At 49.6% G+C, this 20,525-nt stretch overlaps 1 protein-coding gene across 1 annotated transcript in view; it reads left to right on the forward strand.

Annotated features, from left to right (window-relative positions):
• LOC144491327 (sterol O-acyltransferase 1-like) overlaps positions 1 to 20,525 on the forward strand; it is a 383,813-nt gene that overhangs the window by 349,482 nt on the left and 13,806 nt on the right. The window contains exons 7-9 of the mRNA XM_078208990.1: positions 1,736 to 1,865; positions 10,719 to 10,816; positions 19,882 to 19,980. Of these exons, the coding sequence (XP_078065116.1) occupies positions 1,736 to 1,865; positions 10,719 to 10,816; positions 19,882 to 19,980 (327 nt within the window). The remainder of the gene's footprint in view (positions 1 to 1,735; positions 1,866 to 10,718; positions 10,817 to 19,881; positions 19,981 to 20,525) is intronic.

The raw sequence follows: 20,525 nt of genomic DNA on the forward strand, positions 1-20,525 counted from the left end.
CCCTCCCCAGCTTCCCCCCCAGCTCCCCTCTCCAGCTCCCCCCGCCCCAGCTCCCCTCCCCAGCTCCCCCCCCTCAGCTCACCCCCCAGCTACCCTCCCCCCACAGCTCCCCTCCCCCCACAGCTCCCCCCCCCCATCTCCCCTCCCCAGCTCTCCTCCCCCCCAGCTCCCCCCCCCCAGCTCCCCTCCCCCCACAGCTCCCCCCCCCAGCTCCCCCCCCCAGCTCCCCTCCCCAGCTCTCCTCCCCCACAGCTCCCCCCCCCAGCTCCCCTCCCCAGCTCTTCTCCCCCCCAGCTCCTCCCCCCCACCTCCCCCCCCAGCACCCCTCCCCCCCCCAGCTCCCCTCCCCCCCCAGCTCCCATCCCCCCAGCTCCCCTCTCCAGCTCCCCTCCCCCCCCCAGCTCCCCTCCCCCCAGCTCCCCTCTCCAGCTCCCCCCCCCCCACAGCTCACCCCCCCAGCTCCCCCCTCCCCGGCTCCCCTCCCCCCCAGCTCCCCCCCCAGCTCCCCCCTCCCCAGCTCCCCCCCCCAGCTCCCCCCCCAGCTCCCCTCCCCCCACAGCTCCCCCCCCAGCTCCCCTCCCCCCAGCTCACCTCCCCCCACAGCTCCCCCCCCCGCCAGCTCTCCCCCCCCCCAGCTCCCCCCCCAGCTCCCCCCCCCCCAGCTCCCCCCCCCCCAGCTCCCCTCCCTCCCCCCAGCTCCCCTCCCTCCCCCCAGCTCCCCTCCCCCCAGCTCCCCTCCCCCCAGCTCTCCCCCCCAGCTCCCCTCTCCAGCTCCCCCCGCCCCAGCTCCCCTCCCCAGCTCCCCCCCCACAGCTCACCCCCAGCTCCCCCCCAGCTACCCTCCCCCCACAGCTCCCCTCCCCCCACAGCTCCCCCCCCATCTCCCCTCCCCAGCTCTCCTCCCCCCCAGCTCGCCCCCCCCCCAGCTCCCCTCCCCCCACAGCTCCCCCTCCCAGCTCCCCTCCCCAGCTCTCCTCCTCCCACAGCTCCCCCCCCCAGCTCCCCCCCCCAGCTCCCCTCCCCAGCTCTTCTCCCCCCCAGCTCCCCCCCCCCCAGCTCCCCTCCCCAGCTCTCCTCCTCCCACAGCTCCCCCCCCCCAGCTCCCCTCCCCAGCTCTTCTCCCCCCCAGCTCCCCCCCCCCAGCTCCCCCCCCCAGCTCCCCTCCCCCCCAGCTCCCCTCCCCCCCAGCTCCCCTCCCCCCCAGCTCCCCTCCCCCCCAGCTCCCCTCCCCCCCTGCTCCCCTCCCCAGCTCCCCTCCCCAGCTCCCCCCCCAGCTCCCCTCCCCAGCTCCCTCCCCAGCTCCCCTCCCCAGCTCCCCTCCCCAGCTCCCCCCTCCCCAGCTCCTCCCCCAGCTCCCAGCAAGCCTGTGCTCCCAGCCAGCCCCCCCCCCCAGACTCCCACAGCCCGGTCCCAGCCCCCCTCTCCAGCCTCTGCAGTGCGATGGATGGATCTCAGGGTGATGGATGGAGCATCAGAGTTTAACTCGCCCAGTAAATGTATGAGGTGGATGTATACTGAGCTGAGAGACAAGAAAGGGTGTTGCCAATGGAATTTAGTTGGCGGTAGATGCGCTAGTTGATTGGATCTGTGTGGGGGATAGTGGCAGAATGATTTCCACCCATTCCCCCTGGAAGGCAGTGGCAGTGTGGTGAGTGGGCTTGCTGAAACTCAGCTAAGTGTTCGCTCGGACGCTCTCGATCTGCAGGATGATGACCTCTCTGTTCTTCGCTCACAGGTTCTCGGTTGCCTCTTCTACTGTTACTTCATCCTGGTGAGGCTCTGTATCCCAGTGTTCACCAACATGAGCAAGCAGCCCTTCAGCACCAAGATGCTTGTCCTATCCATATTCAATGCAACATTGCCAGGTACGGGCTGTGGGAAGGCGCCGGTCTTTTAGGTACAACAGGAGGAAGATCAAATAGACCTCAGGTCACCATAAACACACTCAGTAAGAGGGAGATAATTCGAAAATGATTTGAAGCCTTTGCTTCAGGTCCCTTAGCTTTTTGATATCCAGTGGTATTATCAAGGTGAGATATGAAATTAACAATTGATCTAGTATCGAGTGCTACGTGTGGAAGACAGTTCCAAACTTCTCCAACACTTCGTCTGTCGAAGCGTTTCCAAATTTTGTTCGAAGTTTGCTCCAATATTTAGAATATATCCCCGACTCCTACGCTCACCATTGAAGAGAAATTCTCCCCTCCAATCTACCCTGTCTGTTTCCCCGCAATATGTTGAAAACATTGGCAAAATTGCCACTTACTGTCTAAATTCCAACCCTGGTTTGTGGAATCTCTCCTCGGAGTTTAACTCTTGCTGTCCAGGTATCCCTGGGGTAACTCTACACTGCACTCCCTCCACAGGTCAATCTATCATTTCTCTGATGTGGCTCCCAGAACTGTTCACAGTGACTCAGGGTTAACCAGGGCTGAAGCTTGAATTCTAACCCCTTGCGCTCTAGCCCTCTGGATAGAGAGGTCAGCATTGCGTTACTCTTTCTGATTCTTTTCTGTAACTGTCTGTGTTATGATCCAGGCCAGAAACTCCACAGTGTTTTATGGAGTCAGCCTAGACTGTGGGCAGGATTTTCCTGCCTCGTTCGTCCCGAAACCGTCAAATCCCGCCCGAAATCAATGGATCTTTCCATGATCCGCCCCTCGCTTGCTCCAATTCCCGTGGCGGGCGGGACAGTAAAATTCTGGCCCATTGGTTTTGCACTTTGAATTTGGCATTCGGGTCAGCAGAAGGTGTTTAGTCCAGGGATGATTCAAGTGACCCACTAGGGAGCTTTTATCAAAGTTTATTTAAGAGTACAGTTTTAAAAAAAGAATTAGCATATTTTTTACCAATTACAAGAATCAAAATGATATAATATAAACCTTAACAGCTAGCTATCTATGATGTTCCAAGTCAAACAACAGCCCATAAACCCCTTTCTAGACTTGGCACAAAAAGTAAGTATGCCTCATGTCATGCTGGATTTTGCAGCTTTTTAATAGCTGCCGTGAACTGGTGCTTTGAATATTGAATTAAAACGCTCAGTCTTTCCAGGCCTGGAACTTACAGCATGCCTCTGGAGAGAGAGATAAAGACACCGTCTTCCTCCTAGTAGCTTCTCACAGCAACTCAAAGCCAGCAGAATTTTCAACTCCAGAGAGAGAGGGAAACAGTCTATCTACAGTCCAAACAGCATCTGACGAGCAACAAAACCAAAACCTTGGACCTTGCTATAGGAAAAAACTGTCCCCCAGGCAGCACCTGACCTGTCAATCATCCCCAAATCAAGCCCAGTCAGCAATCCCTAAAGGATAATTAAATCCCCAGGACACTGCATTCGTCCACATTAAAAATAAACATGTTGTCCATTACATTGCTCCAGTAACAATTACGGACACTAGCTACAGACAACATGGCACCAATAAGCTACCGGAGCCTGTTTGAAAAAACCTCAGAGAAACATGATTAAAAATCCATTTCTTAAAGGCACAGTAGTGTCACACTGTGAAATAATCGCTATACCCGGGCCCCGAAATCTCTCTGTTCCTCCAATGTTTCTAGTTTCTCACCGTTTCGAAAGATGCTGTTCCATCCTGTTTAGGACCAAAGTGGATGACCTCACATTGTCCTATGTTGAAATCCATTGGCCAGTTTATCCATTCACTTCAATCTGTCAATATCTCTCAGTCATTTCACAATTCAAACTAAACTGCACATAATACTAATTATCTCAGTCAGTGGATCACTGTGCTTTTCTATCCCAGGATTGAAGTCATTAATCAACTCACTGACAAAGAACAACAACAACAAAGAACAGTACAGCATAGGAACAGGCCCTTCGGCCCACCAAGTCTGTGCCGACACAGATGCCTCTAATCTAATATTTTCTTGCCTCTACATGGTCCATATCCCTCTATTCCCTGCCTATCCATGTATCTATCCAGAATCTCCTTCCACCAGCTCCTCTGGCAGCACGTTCCAGGCATTCACCGCCCTGTGTGTGAAAAACTTCCCCCTTCCACTTTTAACTGATGCCCCTGAGTAATTGAACCTTCGACCCTGGGAAAAAAAGACCATCTAGTCTATCCAAGCCTGTCATAATCTTGTAAACCTCTATCAGGTCCCCCCGCATCCTCCGACGCTCCAATTAAGACAATCCAAGTTTGTTCAACCTTTCTTCATAGTCCATATCCTCCAAACCAGGCAACGTCCTGGTAAATTGGGGCTGCAACACAAATCCTGTGGGACACCAGGAGCTGCCAGTGAGAGGAGTTTCCCATTATTCCGAATTCTCCTGCTCCGCGTGTTCCCCTAATCTGGAACAAGGAGGAAGAGAACATCTATCTTTCTCAATGTGAATGACAAGGCAGCAATATTGTGGGGAGAGAAGGCTGGAGAATGCTGGAATGATGACAGAAACTCCGGTGGCACAGTGGTTAGCACTGCTGCCTCACAGCGCCAGGGACCTGAGTTTGATTACCGGCTCAGGTCACTGCCTGTGTGGAGTTTGCACATTCTCCCCGTGTCTGCGTGGGTTTCCTCCAGGTGTTCTGGTTTCCTCCCACAGTCCAAAAGACATACTGGTTAGGTGGATTGACCTGAACAGGCGCTGGACTGTGGCGACTAGGGGAATTTCACAGTAACATCATTGCAGTGTTAATGTAAGTGTAACCCCCTGCTGATCACTAGATGGGGCTACTATTTAACTGTTCGATTTACAGGATCCTGAATTCCTAGCAGTTGATGTTGAGCTGGATAAATTTCCTGTTTACCCATAAATGCCAGTACAGGCTTGCATGGAAAGGATTTGAGTATGTTTAGCGCGGTGCCTCCAAAAATGTTATTGAGATAAACCTTATCATGAGAAAAGGTTTGGAACAGAATAACAAAAAAATTTAATAACAAATATAATTAGCAGATATAAACAAGTAAAGAATCCCAACTGAAGATTTTCCAATTAACAGTTTCAACCTGAGAAATGTTCAGAATATCACCAAGCACTTTGAATTTTAAACGTTGGGGCCCATCCGTTGGTACACATCTGAAGGAAACCACATTCTGTTACCGTTCCTGTCTGATAGTACTCACTTAACCCTGACACACACACAGTCCAGACGGGTCTACGAGAGGGAAGATGATGGAGCAAGCACACGAGGCAGAGGTGCCGCGAGCTATCTGTGTCGTAACGCAGATCCAGTGCGCTGAAGGCTGTCCTCCTCGGCAGTCATGAAAAACCAAGCAGTTCTACCTGAGAAAGATTCACTTCGAACTGAGTTTTTACTGCCTCTGAAAAGCTTCTCTTCAAAAAACGTGGCTGTCCCTCTTCTGCACACTCCCTCCTCAGCTCTGCAGCTGCTTCACTTCCTGGCACCTTTTTTTCTTCCCGCCCCCAGAACAATCCCATTGGCCCAGCCCACATCACTCAACCAACAGCATCCTGTTCACAGCACCCACCCGGCAAACAGGACACTGAAGCCCACAAGGGACAAAGAACACTGGTAAATGTCTTCCCCACAAATGTTCCTCAGTCCCTTACATAAGCCTTACTTGTGACACTAATAAATAAACTTTACTCTAAACTTTACTTTACTTTGGAAGAAGAGTAGTGGGGAGTCCTACCCAGAGTTCCGGCCAATACTTATCCCTCAACCATTATCATAAAACAGCTTCCCAGCTCGCAATCACTCTCCTCTTTGTGGGATCTTGCTGTGCGCAGATTGGATGCCATTTCCTACATGACAACACTGACTATACTGCAGGAAAGTACTTCATTGGCTGTAGAGCATTATGATGTGTTCAGTGCCAGTCTATAAAACAAACCTTTCTTTGTATTGCTGTTCTCAATGTCCTCTTATAACAGGGAGACAATGGGCGGGATTTTGCAGCCTCGCTCGGGCAAGCCCGGAAATTCCTGCCCGAGGTCAACGGGGATTTCCATTGCCGGACCCTCGGCTGCTCCGGCTTTGGGTGGGTGAGGTGGTAGAGTTCTGGCCTACGTTCTGGTTTATTAATGTTCTTGGGTGGGGCACCCCCCCATACTTGCTCCTGAACTTGGCACTCTTTCCTAGTGTGTGGCACGGTGGGGTAGGTAGGCACTGCAGATGTGCCAGGTGGCGTGTGCACCTGCCTGGGTTACTAGAATTGAGGAACTCATCAGAACTCCATAGACAGACTCAAATCCTGAAGGCCCTGGGTACAGGGAGTTACACTCGTCAACATTAAGAGCATTCAAATGGTTATTGGATAAACATATGGATGATATTGGAATAGTGTAGATTAGAGGGGCTTTAGATTGGTTCCATTGGTCGGCACAACATCGAGGGCCGAAGGGCCTGTACTGCACTGTAATGTTCTATGTTCTAGATGTTGTCAAATAAGGCATCATGGGCGATAGAACATTTTAGAAGATAAATCACTTGAAAATAAGGAGTTTTATGGGTGAAATAAGTTCCAGGATTCCAGCGACAGCGAAGGAACGGCGATATATTTCCTTGTCAGGATGGTGAGTGGCTTGGAGGGGAACTTGCAAGTGGTGGTCTTCCCAGGTATCTGCTGCCTTTGTCCTTCTAGATAGAAGTGGTCGTGGGTTTGGAAGGTGCTGCCGAAGGAACTTTGGTGAGTTCCTGCAGTGCATCTTGTAGATCGCACACACTGCTGCTACTGAGCGTCGGTGGTGGAGGGAGTGAATGTTTGTGGATGGGGTGCCAATAAAGCGGGGCTGCTTTGTCCTGGATGGTGTTGAGCTTCTTGAGTGTTGTTGGAGCTGCACCATCCAGGCAAGTGGGGAGTATTCCAGCACACTCCTGACTTGTGACTTGTAGATGGTTGACAGGCTTTGGGCAGTCAGGAGGTGAGTTACTCACCACACTATTCCCAGCCTCTGACCTGCTCCTGTAGCCATGATGTGGAGATGCCGGTGTTGGACTGGGGTAAACACAGTAAGAAGTCTAACAACACCAGGTTAAAGTCCAACCGGTTTATTTGGTAGCAGATAGTGAGGAGCATTGTCAGAGGCTACAGGAGGATATAGATAGGCTGGAAATTTGGGCAAAGAAATGGCAGATGGAGTTCAATCCTGATAAATGCGAAGTGATGCATTTTGGTAGAAATAATGTAGGGGGGAGCTATATGATAAATGGCAGAACCATAAAGGGTGTAGATACGCAGAGGGACCTGGGTGTGCAAGTCCACAGATCCTTGAAAGTGACGTCACAGGTGGAGAAGGTGGTGAAGAAGGCATATGGCATGCTTGCCTTTATAGGACGGGGCATAGAGTATAAAAGTTGGGGTCTGATGTTGCAGATGTATAGAACGTTGGTTCGGCCGCATCTGGAATACTGCGTCCAGTTCTGGTCGCCACACTACCAGAAGGACGTGGCGGCTTTGGAGAGAGTTCAGAGGAGGTTTACCAGGATGTTACCTGGTATGGAGGGGCTTAGTTATGAGGAGAGATTGGGTAAACTGGGGTTGTTCTCCCTGGAAAGACGGAGGATGAGGGGAGACTTAATAGAGGTGTATAAAATTATGAAAGGCATAGATAGGGTGAACGGTGGGAAGCTTTTCCCCAGGTCGGTGGTGACGTTCACGAGGGGTCATAGGTTCAAGGTGAAGGGGGGGAGGTTTAACACAGATATCAGACGGACATATTTTACAGAGAGTGGTGGGAGCCTGGAATGCGCTGCCGGGCAAGGTGGTGGAGGCGGACACACTGGGAACGTTTAAGACTTATCTAGACAGCCATATGAACGGAGTGGGAATGGAGGAATACAAAAGAATGGTCTAGTTTGGACCAGGGAGCGGCGTGGGCTTGGAGTGCCGAAGGGCCTGTTCGTGTGCTGTATTGTTCTTTGTTCTTTGTTCAAAAGCCACTAGCTTTCGGAACAGGCTGTTCCTTGGTCAGGTGGGTGGGAGTTCTGATGATAAACAGGGCACAAAGACACAAACTCAATTTACATGAATAATGATTGGAATGTGAGTCTTTACAGGTAATCAAGTCTTAAAGGTACAGACAATGTGAGTGGAGGGAGCATTAAGCACAGGTTAAAGAGATGTGTATTGTCTCCAGACAGGACAGCCAGTGAGATTTTGCAAGTCCAGGCAAGTCATGGGGGTTACTGACAGTTAGTGAGCCCAAGATCCCGGTTGAGGCCGTCCTCATGTGTGCGGAACTTGGCTATCAGTTTCTGCTCAGCGACTCTCCGCTGTCGTGTGTCGTGAAGGCCGCCTTGGAGAACACTTACCCGGAGATCAGAGGCTGAATGCCCGTGACCGCTGAAGTGCTCCCCCCACAGGAAGAGAACAGTCTTGCCTGGTGATTGTCGAGCGGTGTTCATTCATCCGTTGTCGTAGCGTCTGCATGGTTTCCCCAATGTACCATGCCTCGGGACATCCTTTCCTGCAGCGTATCAGGTAGACAACGTTGGCCGAGTTGCAAGAGTATGTACCGTGTACCTGGTAGATGGTGTTCTCACGTGAGATGGTGGCATCCGTGTCGATGATCCGGCACGTCTTGCAGAGGTTGCTGTGGCAGGGTTGTGTGGTGTCGTGGTCACTGTTTTCCTGAAGGCTGGGTAGTTTGCTGCGGACAATGGTCTGTTTGAGGTTGTGCGGTTGTTTGAAGACAAGAAGTGGGGGTGTGGGGATGGCCTTGGCGAGATGTTCGTCTTCATATGAAGACGAAAACTACCCAGCCTTCAGGAGAACAGCGACCACAACACCACACAACCCTGCCACACCAACCTCTGCAAGACGTGCCGGATCATCGACACGGATGCCATCATCTCACGTGAGAACACCATTTACCAGGTACACGGTACATACTCTTGCAACTCGGCCAACGTTGTCTACCTGATACGCTGCAGGAAAGGATGTCCCGAGGCATGGTACATTGGGGAAACCATGCAGACGCTGCGACAACGGATGAATGAACACCACTCGACAATCACCAGGCAAGACTGTTCTCTTCCTGTGGGGGAGCACTTCAGCGGTCACGGGCATTCAGCCTCTGATCTCCGGGTAAATGCTCTCCAAGGCGGCCTTCACGACACACGACAGCAGAGAATCGCTGAGCAGAAACTGATAGCCAAGTTCCGCACACATGAGGACGGTCTAAACCGGGATCTTGGGCTCATGTCACACTGTCAGTCATCCCCATGACTTGTCTGAACTTGCAAAATCTCACTAACTTTCCTTTCTGGAAACAATACACATCTTTTTAACCGGTGCCTCATGCTCTCTCCATTCACATTGTCTGTACCTTTAAGACTTGATTACCTGTGAAGACTCACATTCCAATCATTATTCATGTAAATTGAGTTTGTGTCTTTGTGCCCTGTTTGTGATCAGAACTCCCACCCACCTGACCAAGGAACAGCCTGTTCCGAAAGCTAGTGGCTTTTGCTACCAAATAAACCTGTTGGACTTTAACCTGGTGTTGTTAGACTTCTTACTCTGCTCCTATAGCCACAGTGTTCGTATGGCTGGGTCCAGTTCAGTTTCTGCTCAGTGGTAGATAAAGTATTGGTGCTGTGAGACGTGATAACAGATAGCAGAGAGGTGCCACATGAGGGTTTTAAACTGAAACAGCAAACAGGTTTCTTGCAGAGATGTTCACAGTACAGGAGTAAGATCTAGTCTGACCACAAAGCCTGAGGAATACCCAATGGCGTCGCGGTGTGACCACATGATTGTTCTCTTAAACCACACTAACGCCCCAAATATATAACTTGACCCCCATAATAGTTCTGGTATCTTAAGCAGGTTTTGGTGAAGTAGTAAAGTACTCCAGCCTGAGGCCTATGCTTTCCAGCAGCAATAAAGTGGGTCACCTTTGACCTCGTGAGTCATGTGACATATCGCTTCCATCAGTTTGCCGTATTTTGAAAAAGAAAGATTTGCATTTCCATAGTGCCTTTCACAACCGTGGGGCATCTCAACGTGCTTCGCAGCCTCTGAAGCTCTTTTTGAAGTGTTGTGATGTTGGAAGTGTGGCACCCAATCTGTACACAGCAGAATCCCACATCAGCGATGTGGGAATGACCAGATCAGCTGTTTTGGTCATGGTGATTGAGGGATTAATATTGTCCAGGACACCAGGGGGAAGCCTCCCCTGCTCGTTTTTTGTAATAGTGGCCATGGGATCTTTTATTTCCACTCGAGAGGGCAGAATAGGCCTCGACTTCATATCCCGAGACAGAGACAGCCCCTACCTTGAGGGGGCCGCCTCAGTACGCCACTGGGTCAGTGCTACCATGTTCAGGATTGCACCAGGCCTGAGACTAGCTGTGAGCACCGCCACAGGAGATAGGCCAGCACATTCCTAAAACGTTTGAAGGTGAGAGGGGAATGGGGTAAATTCCCAGCCCGGTGCAGAATTGAGCCCCACAGATCCAACACCTGGAGGTACTGCCAGAGGCAGTCTCAGCTGGGGTATGAGAGGGGATGTCAAAATTGGGTTCAGAAGGTGAAATCCTGTCTCTATTGGCAAACCCCCCCCCTCCATCCCCCATTGAGCCTGCTGTGATGCCCCAGGTGGTTGAATAGCTGACTGGGATACCAGAGTGGGGGCCACTAGACTAAAGCCAGATGTCAACACTTTTGCAAAGGCAGGGGATGGGGGGAGTGGGGAATGTTGGGTCTGCTTTAGTTGAATTTAATTTTGGAGTTCGGAGACTCTGGCTGAATAGCCGGGCTGATGCCTGATCTGATCTCTCCTCCAGGTACCTTCCTGCTGCTCCTCACCTTCTTTGCTTTCCTCCATTGCTGGCTGAACGCCTTCGCTGAGATGCTACGTTTTGCAGACAGAATGTTCTACAAGGTAAGGGGCTAAAAAACACAAAATGGCAGCTGAATCAGGTGACCGAGGGCAGTGTCCATCATTGAGGAAATACATCTGATTGACAATCAGGAACATGGATGATAAAGATCAGGGGAGATGGGTGGGGAGAAAGTGCAGGAGAGAATCCGGGGGTTATATCCACGCTGCCCCTGGTTCAGTGAGTGCCTTTAGCAGAGGAGTGTGGGTGTACCTACACCACATGGAGGGAGGGAGTTCCAGAACTGCTATTGGACATCAGTCAGTCCATGTGGTGTAGGTACACCCACAGTGCTGTTACGGAGGGAGTTCCAGGATTGTTATTGGACATCAGTCAGTCCATGTGTTGTAGGTACATCCACAGTGCTGTTAGGGAGGAAGTTCCAGGATTGTTATTGGTCATCAGTCAGTCCATGTGGTGTAGGTACACCCACAGTGCTGTTAGGGAGGAAGTTCCACGATTGTTATTGGTCATCAGTCAGTCCATGATCATGGATAAGGATAGATCTGGTCCTCGGGTTGAAGTTCTGAACTGGAAAAAGGCCAAATTTGATGAAATGAGAAGGGATCTGGGAAGTGTGGATTGGCACAGGCTGTTCTCTGGTAAGGATGTAAATGGAAAGTGGGAGGCCTTCAAAGGAGAAATTTTGAGAGTGCAGAGTTTGTATGTTCCTGTCAGGATTAAAGGCAAAGTAAATAGGAATAAGGAACCTTGGTTCTCGAGGGAGATTGTAACACTGATTAAGAGGAAGAGAGAGTTGTATGAAATGATAAGTCGCCGGGTCCGGATGGGATATACCCCAGGTTCCTGTGGGAGGCGAGGGAAGAGATTGCAGAGCCACTGGCGATGATCTTTGCGTCGTCGATGGAGACGGGAGAGGTGCCGGAGGATTGGAGGATTGCAGATGTGGTTCCTATTTTCAAGAAGGGGAATAGGGTTAGCCCAGGTAATTACCGACCGGTGAGTCTAACCTCAGTGGTTGGTAAACTGATGGAGAAGATCCTGAGGGACAGGATATATGAGCATTTAGAGAGGTTTAGTATGCTCAAGAATGCTCAGCATGGCTTTGTCAAGGGCAGATTGTGCCTTACGAGCCTGGTGGAGTTCTTCGAAAATGTGACTAAACACATTGACGAAGGGAAGGCGGTGGATGTGGTTTATATGGATTTTAGCAAGGCGTTCGATAAGGTCCCCCATGCAAGGCTTCTAGAAATAGTGAGAGGGCATGGGATTCAAGGGGCTGCTGCCCGATGGATCCAGAACTGGCTTGCCCAAAGGATGTGGAGATGCCGGCTTTGGACTGGGGTAAGCACAGTAAGAAGTCTCACAACACCAGGTTAAAGTCCAACAGGTTTATTTGGTAGCAAATACCATAAGCTTTCGGAGCACTGCTCCTTCGTCAGATGGAGTGGATATCCATCTGACGAAGGAGCAGTGCTCCGAAAGCTTATGGTATTTGCTACCAAATAAACCTGTTGGACTTTAACCTGGTGTTGTGAGACTTCTTACTGTGCTTGCCCAAAGGAGGCAGAGAGTGGGTATAGATGGGTCTTTATCTAAATGGAGGTCGGTCACCAGTGGCGTGCCCCAGGGATCTGTTCTGGGACCCTTGCTGTTTGGCATTTTCATAAATGACCTGGATGAGGAAGCGGAGGGATGGGTTGGTAAGTTTGCCGACGACACGAAGGTTGGTGGGGTTGTGGATAGTCTGGAGGGATGTCAGAAGTTACAGAGGGACATAGATAGGATGCAAGACTGGGCGGACAAGTGGCAGATGGACTTCAACCCAGATAAATGCATCGTGATCCATTTTGGTAGATCAAATGGGATGAAGGAGTACAATATAAAGGGAAAGACTCTTAGTACTGTAGAGGATCAGAAGGACCTTGGGGTCCGGGTCCATAGGACTCTAAAATCGGCCCCGCAGGTGGAGGAGGTGGTTAAGGCGGCGTATGTTGTGCTGGCCTTTATCAATCAAGGGATTGAGTTTAGGAGTCTGGGGATAATGATGCAGCTATATAAGACCCTCGTCAGACCCCACTCGGAGGACTGTGCTCAGTTCTGGTCGCCTCACTATAGGAAGGATGTGGAAAAGACTGAAAGGGTGCAGAGGAGATTTACAAGGATGTTGCCTGGATTGAGTGGCATGCCTTATGAGGATAGGCTGAGGGAGCTCGGTCTTTTCTCCTTGGAGAGACGAAGGATGAGAGGAGACCTAATAGAGGTGTATAAGATGTTGAGAGGCATAGATCGGGTGGACTCTCAGAGGCTTTTTCCCAGGGTGGAAATGTCTGCTACGAGAGGACACAGGTTTAGGGTGCTGGGGTGTAGGTACAGGAGAGATGTTAGGGGTAAGTTTTTCACACAGAGGGTGGTGGGCGAGTGGAATCGGCTGCCGTCAGTGGTGGTGGAGGCGAACTCAATAGGGTCTTTTAAGAGACTCCTGGATGAGTACATGGAGCGTAATAGGATGGAGGGTTATAGGTAGGTCTAGAAGGTAGGGATGTGTTCGGCACAACTTGTGGGCCGAAGGGCCTGTTTGTGCTGTAGTTTTTCTATGTTTCTAAATGTAAAGGCAGCAAGGAACAGATCAGATGCTCGAGGAGTATAAAAAGTGCAAGAAGCTACTTAAGAGGGAAATCAGGAGGGCTAAAAGAAGACATGAGGTTGCTTTGGCAGACAGAGTGAAGGAAAATCCAAAGAGTTTCTATAGGTATGTTAGGAGCAAAAGGATAGTAAGGGATAAAATTGGTCCTCTTGAAGACCAGAGTGGTAGACTGTGTATGGAACCAAAAGAGATGGGGGAGATACTAAATGGTTTTTTTGCATCCGTATTTACTGAGGAAACGGGCATGGTGTCTACAGAAATAGGGCAAACTGGTAGGGAGGTCATGGAACCTTTACAGATTAAAGGGGAGGAGGTGCTCGCTGTCTTGAGGCAAATCAGAGTGGATAAATCCCCAGGACCGGACAGGGTATTCCCACGGACCTTGAGGGAAGCTAGTGTCGAACTTGCAGGGGCCCTGGCAGACATATTTAAAATGTCAGTATTCACGGGGGAGGTGCCGGATGATTGGAGGATGGGCTCATGTTGTTCCGTTGTTTAAAAAAGGTTCCAAAAGAAATCCGGGAAATTATAGGCCAGTAAGTTTGACGTCGGTGGTGGGCAGGTTATTGGAAGGTGTGATAAGGGATAGGATCTACAAATATTTGGATAGACAGGGACTTATTAGGGAGAGTCAACATGGCTTTGTGCGTGGTAGGTCGTGTTTGACCAATCTATTAGAGTTTTTGAGGAGGTTACCAGGAAAGTGGATGAAGGGAAGGCGGTGGATGTTGTCTACCTGGATTTCAACAAGGCCTTTGATAAGCTCCCTCATGGGAGGTTAGTTAGGAAGGTTCAGTCACTAGGTATACATGGGGAGGTAGTAAATTGGATTAGACATTGGCTCGATGGAAGAATCTTAAAGTTTGTATCTTAAAGACTTGATTAGCTGTAAGTATTTGCATTCCAACCATTATTCATGTAAATTGAGTCTGTGTCTTTATATGCCCTGTTTGTGAACAGAATTCCCACTCACCTGAAGAAGGGGCTTGGAGCTCTGAAAGCTTGTGTGGCTTTTGCTACCAAATAAACCTGTTGGACTTTAACCTGGTGTTGTTAAACTTCTTACTCAATGGAAGAAGCCAGAGAGTGGTTATGGAGGATTGCCTCTCTGAGTGGAGGCCTGTGACTCGTGGTGTGCCGCAGGGATCGGTGTTGGGTCCATTGTTGTTTGTCATCTATATCAATGACCTGGATGATAATGTGGTAAATTGGATCAGCAAATTTGCTGATGATACAAAGATTGGAGGTGTAGTGGACAGTGAGGAAGGTTTTCAAAGCTTGCAGAGGGATTTGGACCAACTAGAAAAATGGGCTGAAAAATGGCAAATGGAATTTAACGCAGACAAGTGTGAGATATTGCACTTTGGAAGGACAAACCAAAGTAGAACGTATAGGGTAAATGGTAGGACTCTGAAGAGTGCAGTTGAACAGAGGGATCAGGGAATACAGGTACAGAATTCCCTAAAAGTGACGTCACAGGTGGATAGGGTCGTAAAGAGTGCCTTTGGTACATTGGCCTTTATAAATCGGAGTATTGAGTATAAAAGTTGGAGTGTTATGGTAAGGTTATATAAAGCATTGGTGAGGCCGAATTTAGAGTATTGTGTACAGTTTTGGTCACCTCGTTACAGGAAGGATGTAAATAAGGTTGAAAGAGTGCAGAGAAGGTTCACAAGAATGTTGCCGGGACTTGAGAAGCTGAGTTACAGAGAGAGATTGAATAGGTTGGGACTTTATTCCCTGGAGCGTAGAAGATTGAGGGGAGATTTGATAGAGATGTATAAGATTTTGATGGGTATAGATAGAGTGAATGCAAGCAGGCTTTTTCCGCTGAGGCTAGGGGAGAAAAAAACCAGAGGGCATGGGTTAAGGGTGAAAGGAGAAAAGTTTAAAGGGAATATTAGGGGGGGCTTCTTCACGCAGAGAGTGGTGGGAGTGTGGAATGAGCTGCCGGATAAAGTGGTAAATGCGGGGTCACTTTTAACATTTAAGAAAAACTTGGACGGGTTCATGGATGAGAGGGGTGTGGAGGGATATGGTCCAAGTGCAGGTCAGTGGGACTAGGCATAAAATGGTTCGGCACAGACAAGAAGGGCCAAAAGGCCTGTTTCTGAGCTGTAATTTTCTATGGTTCTGTGTGGTGTAGGTACACCCACAGTGCTGTTAGGGAGGGAGTTCCAGGATTGTTTTTGGACAGTCAGTCAGTCCATGTGGTGTAGGTACACCCACAGTGCTGTTAGGGAGGATGTCCCAGGATTTTGACCCAGCAACAGTGGAGGAACGGCTGATACATTTTCAAGTCAGGATGGTGAGTAGCTTGGAGGGGAACCTCCATATGGTGGTGTTCCCAGGTATCTACTGCCCTTGTCCTTCGAGATGGTAGAGATCGTGAGTTTGCAAGGTGCTGTTGAAGGAGCCTCGGTGAGTTCCTGCAGTGTGTCTTGTAGATGGTACACAAGGCTGCTACTGAGCGTCGGTGGTGGAGGGAGTGAATGTTTGTGGATGGGGGGCCAATCAAGCGGGGCTGCCCTGTCCTGGATGGTGTTGAGCTTCTTGAGTGTTGTTGGAGCTGCACCCATCCAGACAAGTGGGGAGTATTCCAGCACACTCCTGACTTGTGCCTTGTAGATGGTGGACAGGCTTTGGGGAGTCAGGAGGTGAGTTACTCGCCGCAAGATTCCTAGCCTCTGACCTGCTCTGATAGCCACAGTATTTATATGGCTGGGTCCTGTTCAGTGTCTGGCCAATGGCAACCCCCAAGATGCTGATAGTGGGGGAATCAGTGATGGTACACCAGCAGGTCCTGTATATCGGCAGATACTGTACACCAGCACACCTGGTATATCCGTAGATCCTGTCTATGAAAAAACCCTGTATACAGGCAGATCTGGTACGTTATTAGATCCAATATATCAGCAGAGACTGTATACCGGTAGATCCTGTATACCAACCAACCATGTGTACCAGTTAATCCAATCGTGTGTACCAGAAGATCTGGTATATCACTAGATTGTGTATATGAAAACATTGCATACTATTAGATCTGGTATACCACCAGCTCCTGTATACCAATTGATTCTGTATATGAGAAAACCTGCATACCAGCAGATCCTGTATATCAGTCGACCCTCTACATGAAGAAGTCCTGTATAATAGCGGATTTGGTATGCCAGGTAGTCCTGTATGTCAGCAGGTTCAGTATACCAGCAGGCCTGGTATCCCAGTAGATCATGTATATCAACAAGTCATGTATACCGGCAAATTCTATATACCAGCAGGTCTGATACACGAGCATATCCTCAATACCCGCAGATCCGGTTTACTAGCAGATCCTGGCGGCACGGTGGTTCGCACTGCTGCCTCACAACGCCAGGAACCTGGGTTCAATTCAGCCTTGAGTCACTGTCTGTGTGGAGTTTACACATTCTCTCCATATCTGCGTGGGTTTCCTCCAGGTGCTCCGGTTTCTTCCCACAGTCCATGCAGGTTAGGTGGATTGGCCATTTTAAATTGTGCTTTAGTATCCAAAGATGTGCCGGTTAGGTGGATTGGCCATGCTAAATTGCCCCTTAGTGTCCAAAGATGTGTAGGTTAGGTGGATTGGCCGTGCTAAATTGCCCCTTAGTGTCCAAAGATGTGTAGGTTAGGTGGATTGGCCATGCTAAATTGCCCCTTAGTGTCCAAAGATGTGCAGGTTAGGTGGATGGCCATGCTAAATTGCCCCATATATGTTGGTGTTTCAGGTTGGGGATATTTTTTTAGTAAGAAGTTTAACAACGCCATGTTAAAGTCCAACAGGTTTATTTGGTAGCAAAAGCCACACAAGCTTTCGGAGCTGCAAGCCCCTTCTTCAGGTGAGTGGGAATTCTGTTCACAAACAGAGCATATAAAGACACAAACTCAATTTACATGAATAATGGTTGGAATGCGAATACTTACAACTAATCAAGTCTTTAAGAAACAAAACAACGTGAGTGGAGTTCTCGCATAACCTCTCCGGCTATGTTGAGGGTATCCTGAAACCCATTGTACAAAGAACCCCCAGCTTTTGTCGCGACACGACGGACTTCCTACAGAAACTCGGCACACATGGAGCAGTTGAACCAGGAGCACTCCTTGTCACAATGGATGTCTCGGCACTCTACACCAGCATCCCCCATGACGATGGCATTGCTGCAACGGCTTCAGTGCTCAGCGCCAACAACTGCCAGTTTCCAGATGCAATTTTACAACTCATCCGCTTCATCCTGGACCACAATATCTTCACCTTCAACAACCAGTTCTTCATCCAGACACACGGAACAGCCATGGGGACCAAATTCGCACCTCAATATGCCAACATCTTCATGCACAGGTTCGAACAAGACTTCTTCACCGCACAGGACCTTCAACCGATGCTATACACTAGATACATCGATGACATTTTCTTCCTTTGGACTCATGGTGAACAATCACTGAAACAACTCTATGATGACATCAACAAGTTCCATCCCACCATCAGACTCACCATAGACGACTCTCCGGAATCGGTTGCATTCTTGGACACACGCGTCTCCATTAAGGACAGTCACCTCAGCACCTCACTGTACCGCAAGCCCACGGATAACCTCACGATGCTCCACTTCTCCAGCTTTCACCCTAAACACGTTAAAGAAGCCATCCCCTACGGACAAGCCCTCCGTATACACAGGATCTGCTCGGATGAGGAGGATCGCAACAGACAGCTCCAGACGCTGAAAGATGCCCTCATAAGAACAGGATATGGCGCTCGACTCATTGATCAACAGTTCCAACGCGCCACAGCGAAAAACCGCACCGACCTCCTCAGAAGACAAACACGGGACACAGTGGACAGAGTACCCTTCGTTGTCCAGTACTTCCCCGGAGCGGAGAAGCTACGGCATCTCCTCCAGAGCCTTGAACATGTCATTGATGAAGACGAACATCTCGCCAAGGCCATCCCCACACCCCCACTTCTTGCCTTCAAACAACCGCACAACCTCAAACAGACCATTGTCCGCAGCAAACTACCCAGCCTTCAGGAGAACAGTGACCATGACACCACACAACCCTGCCACAGCAACTTCTGCAAGACGTGCCGGATCATCGACACAGATGCCATCATCTCACGTGAGAACACCATCCACCAGGTACACGGTACATACTCTTGCAACTCGGCCAACGTTGTCTACCTGATACGCTGCAGGAAAGGATGTCCCGAGGCATGGTACATTGGGGAAACTATGCAGACGCTGCGACAACGGATGAATGAACACCGCTCGACAATCACCAGGCAAGACTGTTCTCTTCCTGTTGGGGAGCACTTCAGCGGTCACGGGCATTCGGCCTCTGATATTCGGGTAATCGTTCTCCAAGGCGGCCTTCGCGACACATGATGGCGCAGAGTCGCTGAGCAGAAACTGATAGCCAAGTTCCGCACACATGAGGACGGCCTAAACCGGGATATTGGGTTCATGTCACACTATTTGTAACTCCCACAGAGTTTCACTGGCTGTCTTGTCTGGAGACAATACACATCTTTTTAGCCTGTCTTGATGCTCTCTCCACTCACATTGTTTCGTCTCTTAAAGACTGGATTAGTTGTAAGTATTCGCATTCCAACCATTATTCATGTAAATTGAGTCTGTGTCTTTATAAGCTCTGTTTGTGAACAGAATTCCCACTCACCTGACGAAGGAGCAGAGCTCCGAAAGCTTGTGTGGTTTTTGCTACCAAATAAACCTGTTGGACTTTAACCTGGTGTTGTTAAACTTCTTACTGTGTTTACCCCAGTCCAACGCCGGCATCTCCACATCATGATATTTTTTTATCCATTGAGAATTTAAACAATTTTTAAGGAGATAGTGTTTCGATTAATGTGAGTATTTTATGGTCCATGTTTGGGGGCAGAATCAGAGAGAAGGATGGTTAGCGATTTACATTTTTAAGCAGGTTCCCATTTTCTAGTTATGATGAGTTTCACTTTGTTCAGGGACCTTTGTGTTATTTTAAAGTGATCCGGGGTGTTAGAGGTTGCCCTTTTCGGGGAGTGTTCTTTTGCTAGTGATGATGAGTTGCCCTGTGGCCAGGGTTCCTTCCATTGTTCAAGGTGATTCAGGGAGTATGGAAATTTTGCAGGGAGAGCCGTTTTGTTAGCTGTGGTGTGCTATCCTGTGTCCAGGGCCCTCCCATTGTTTCAGGTGATTGAGTAATTAAAGATTTGCATTTTTCTTAGGCTCGGCTGTTAATTGTAGCGAGTCCTCATGTGGTCAGCGTGTCCTGTTTTTAGGTGGCTTGAGAAGTTCCAGATTTATACTTTTCTTTTAGGTGTTTGCCTTTTTCAGAGTGAATTCATTTGGGGGTGGGAGTGAGGGTCGGGTTAGTTCTGATCAGGAGATGATGACATTCCCTCACCAGCTGCTTTCTCTGGTGAGTAATTCCCTGCTTTTTGTGCTGCAGGATTGGTGGAATTCCACCTCCTTCGCGAATTACTACAGGACCTGGAACGTGGTGGTCCATGATTGGCTTTACTGCTACATTTACAGAGATTTCCTCCGGGTAAGAGCATCTCGCCAATTCATCCAGCTGTCCCCCCGGGGCTAACAGAACTTCAAACTGATAGGAAACCGCAATACATTGCAATTCACAGCAACTATATCACACACACACACACACACAGATACACACACACTGATACACACCCTGATACACACACACGCTGATACACACACTGATACACACACACACAGATACACACACACTGATACACACCCTGATACACACACACGCTGATACACACATACACACACACACTGATACACACACACTGTACACGCACACACTGATACACACACACACTGATACACACACTGATACGCACACAGATACACACACACACTGATACACACACACGCTGATACACACACACTGATACACACACTGATACACACACTGATACACACACGCACGCACACACACTGATACACACACACACTGATACACACACTCACACACTGATACACACACTCACACACTGATACACACACTGATACACACACGCACGCACACACACTGATACACACACACGCTGATACACACACACT

Source organism: Mustelus asterias, assembly GCF_964213995.1.
Source record: "Mustelus asterias chromosome X unlocalized genomic scaffold, sMusAst1.hap1.1 SUPER_X_unloc_1, whole genome shotgun sequence".
Classification (NCBI taxonomy): Eukaryota; Metazoa; Chordata; class Chondrichthyes; order Carcharhiniformes; family Triakidae; genus Mustelus; species Mustelus asterias.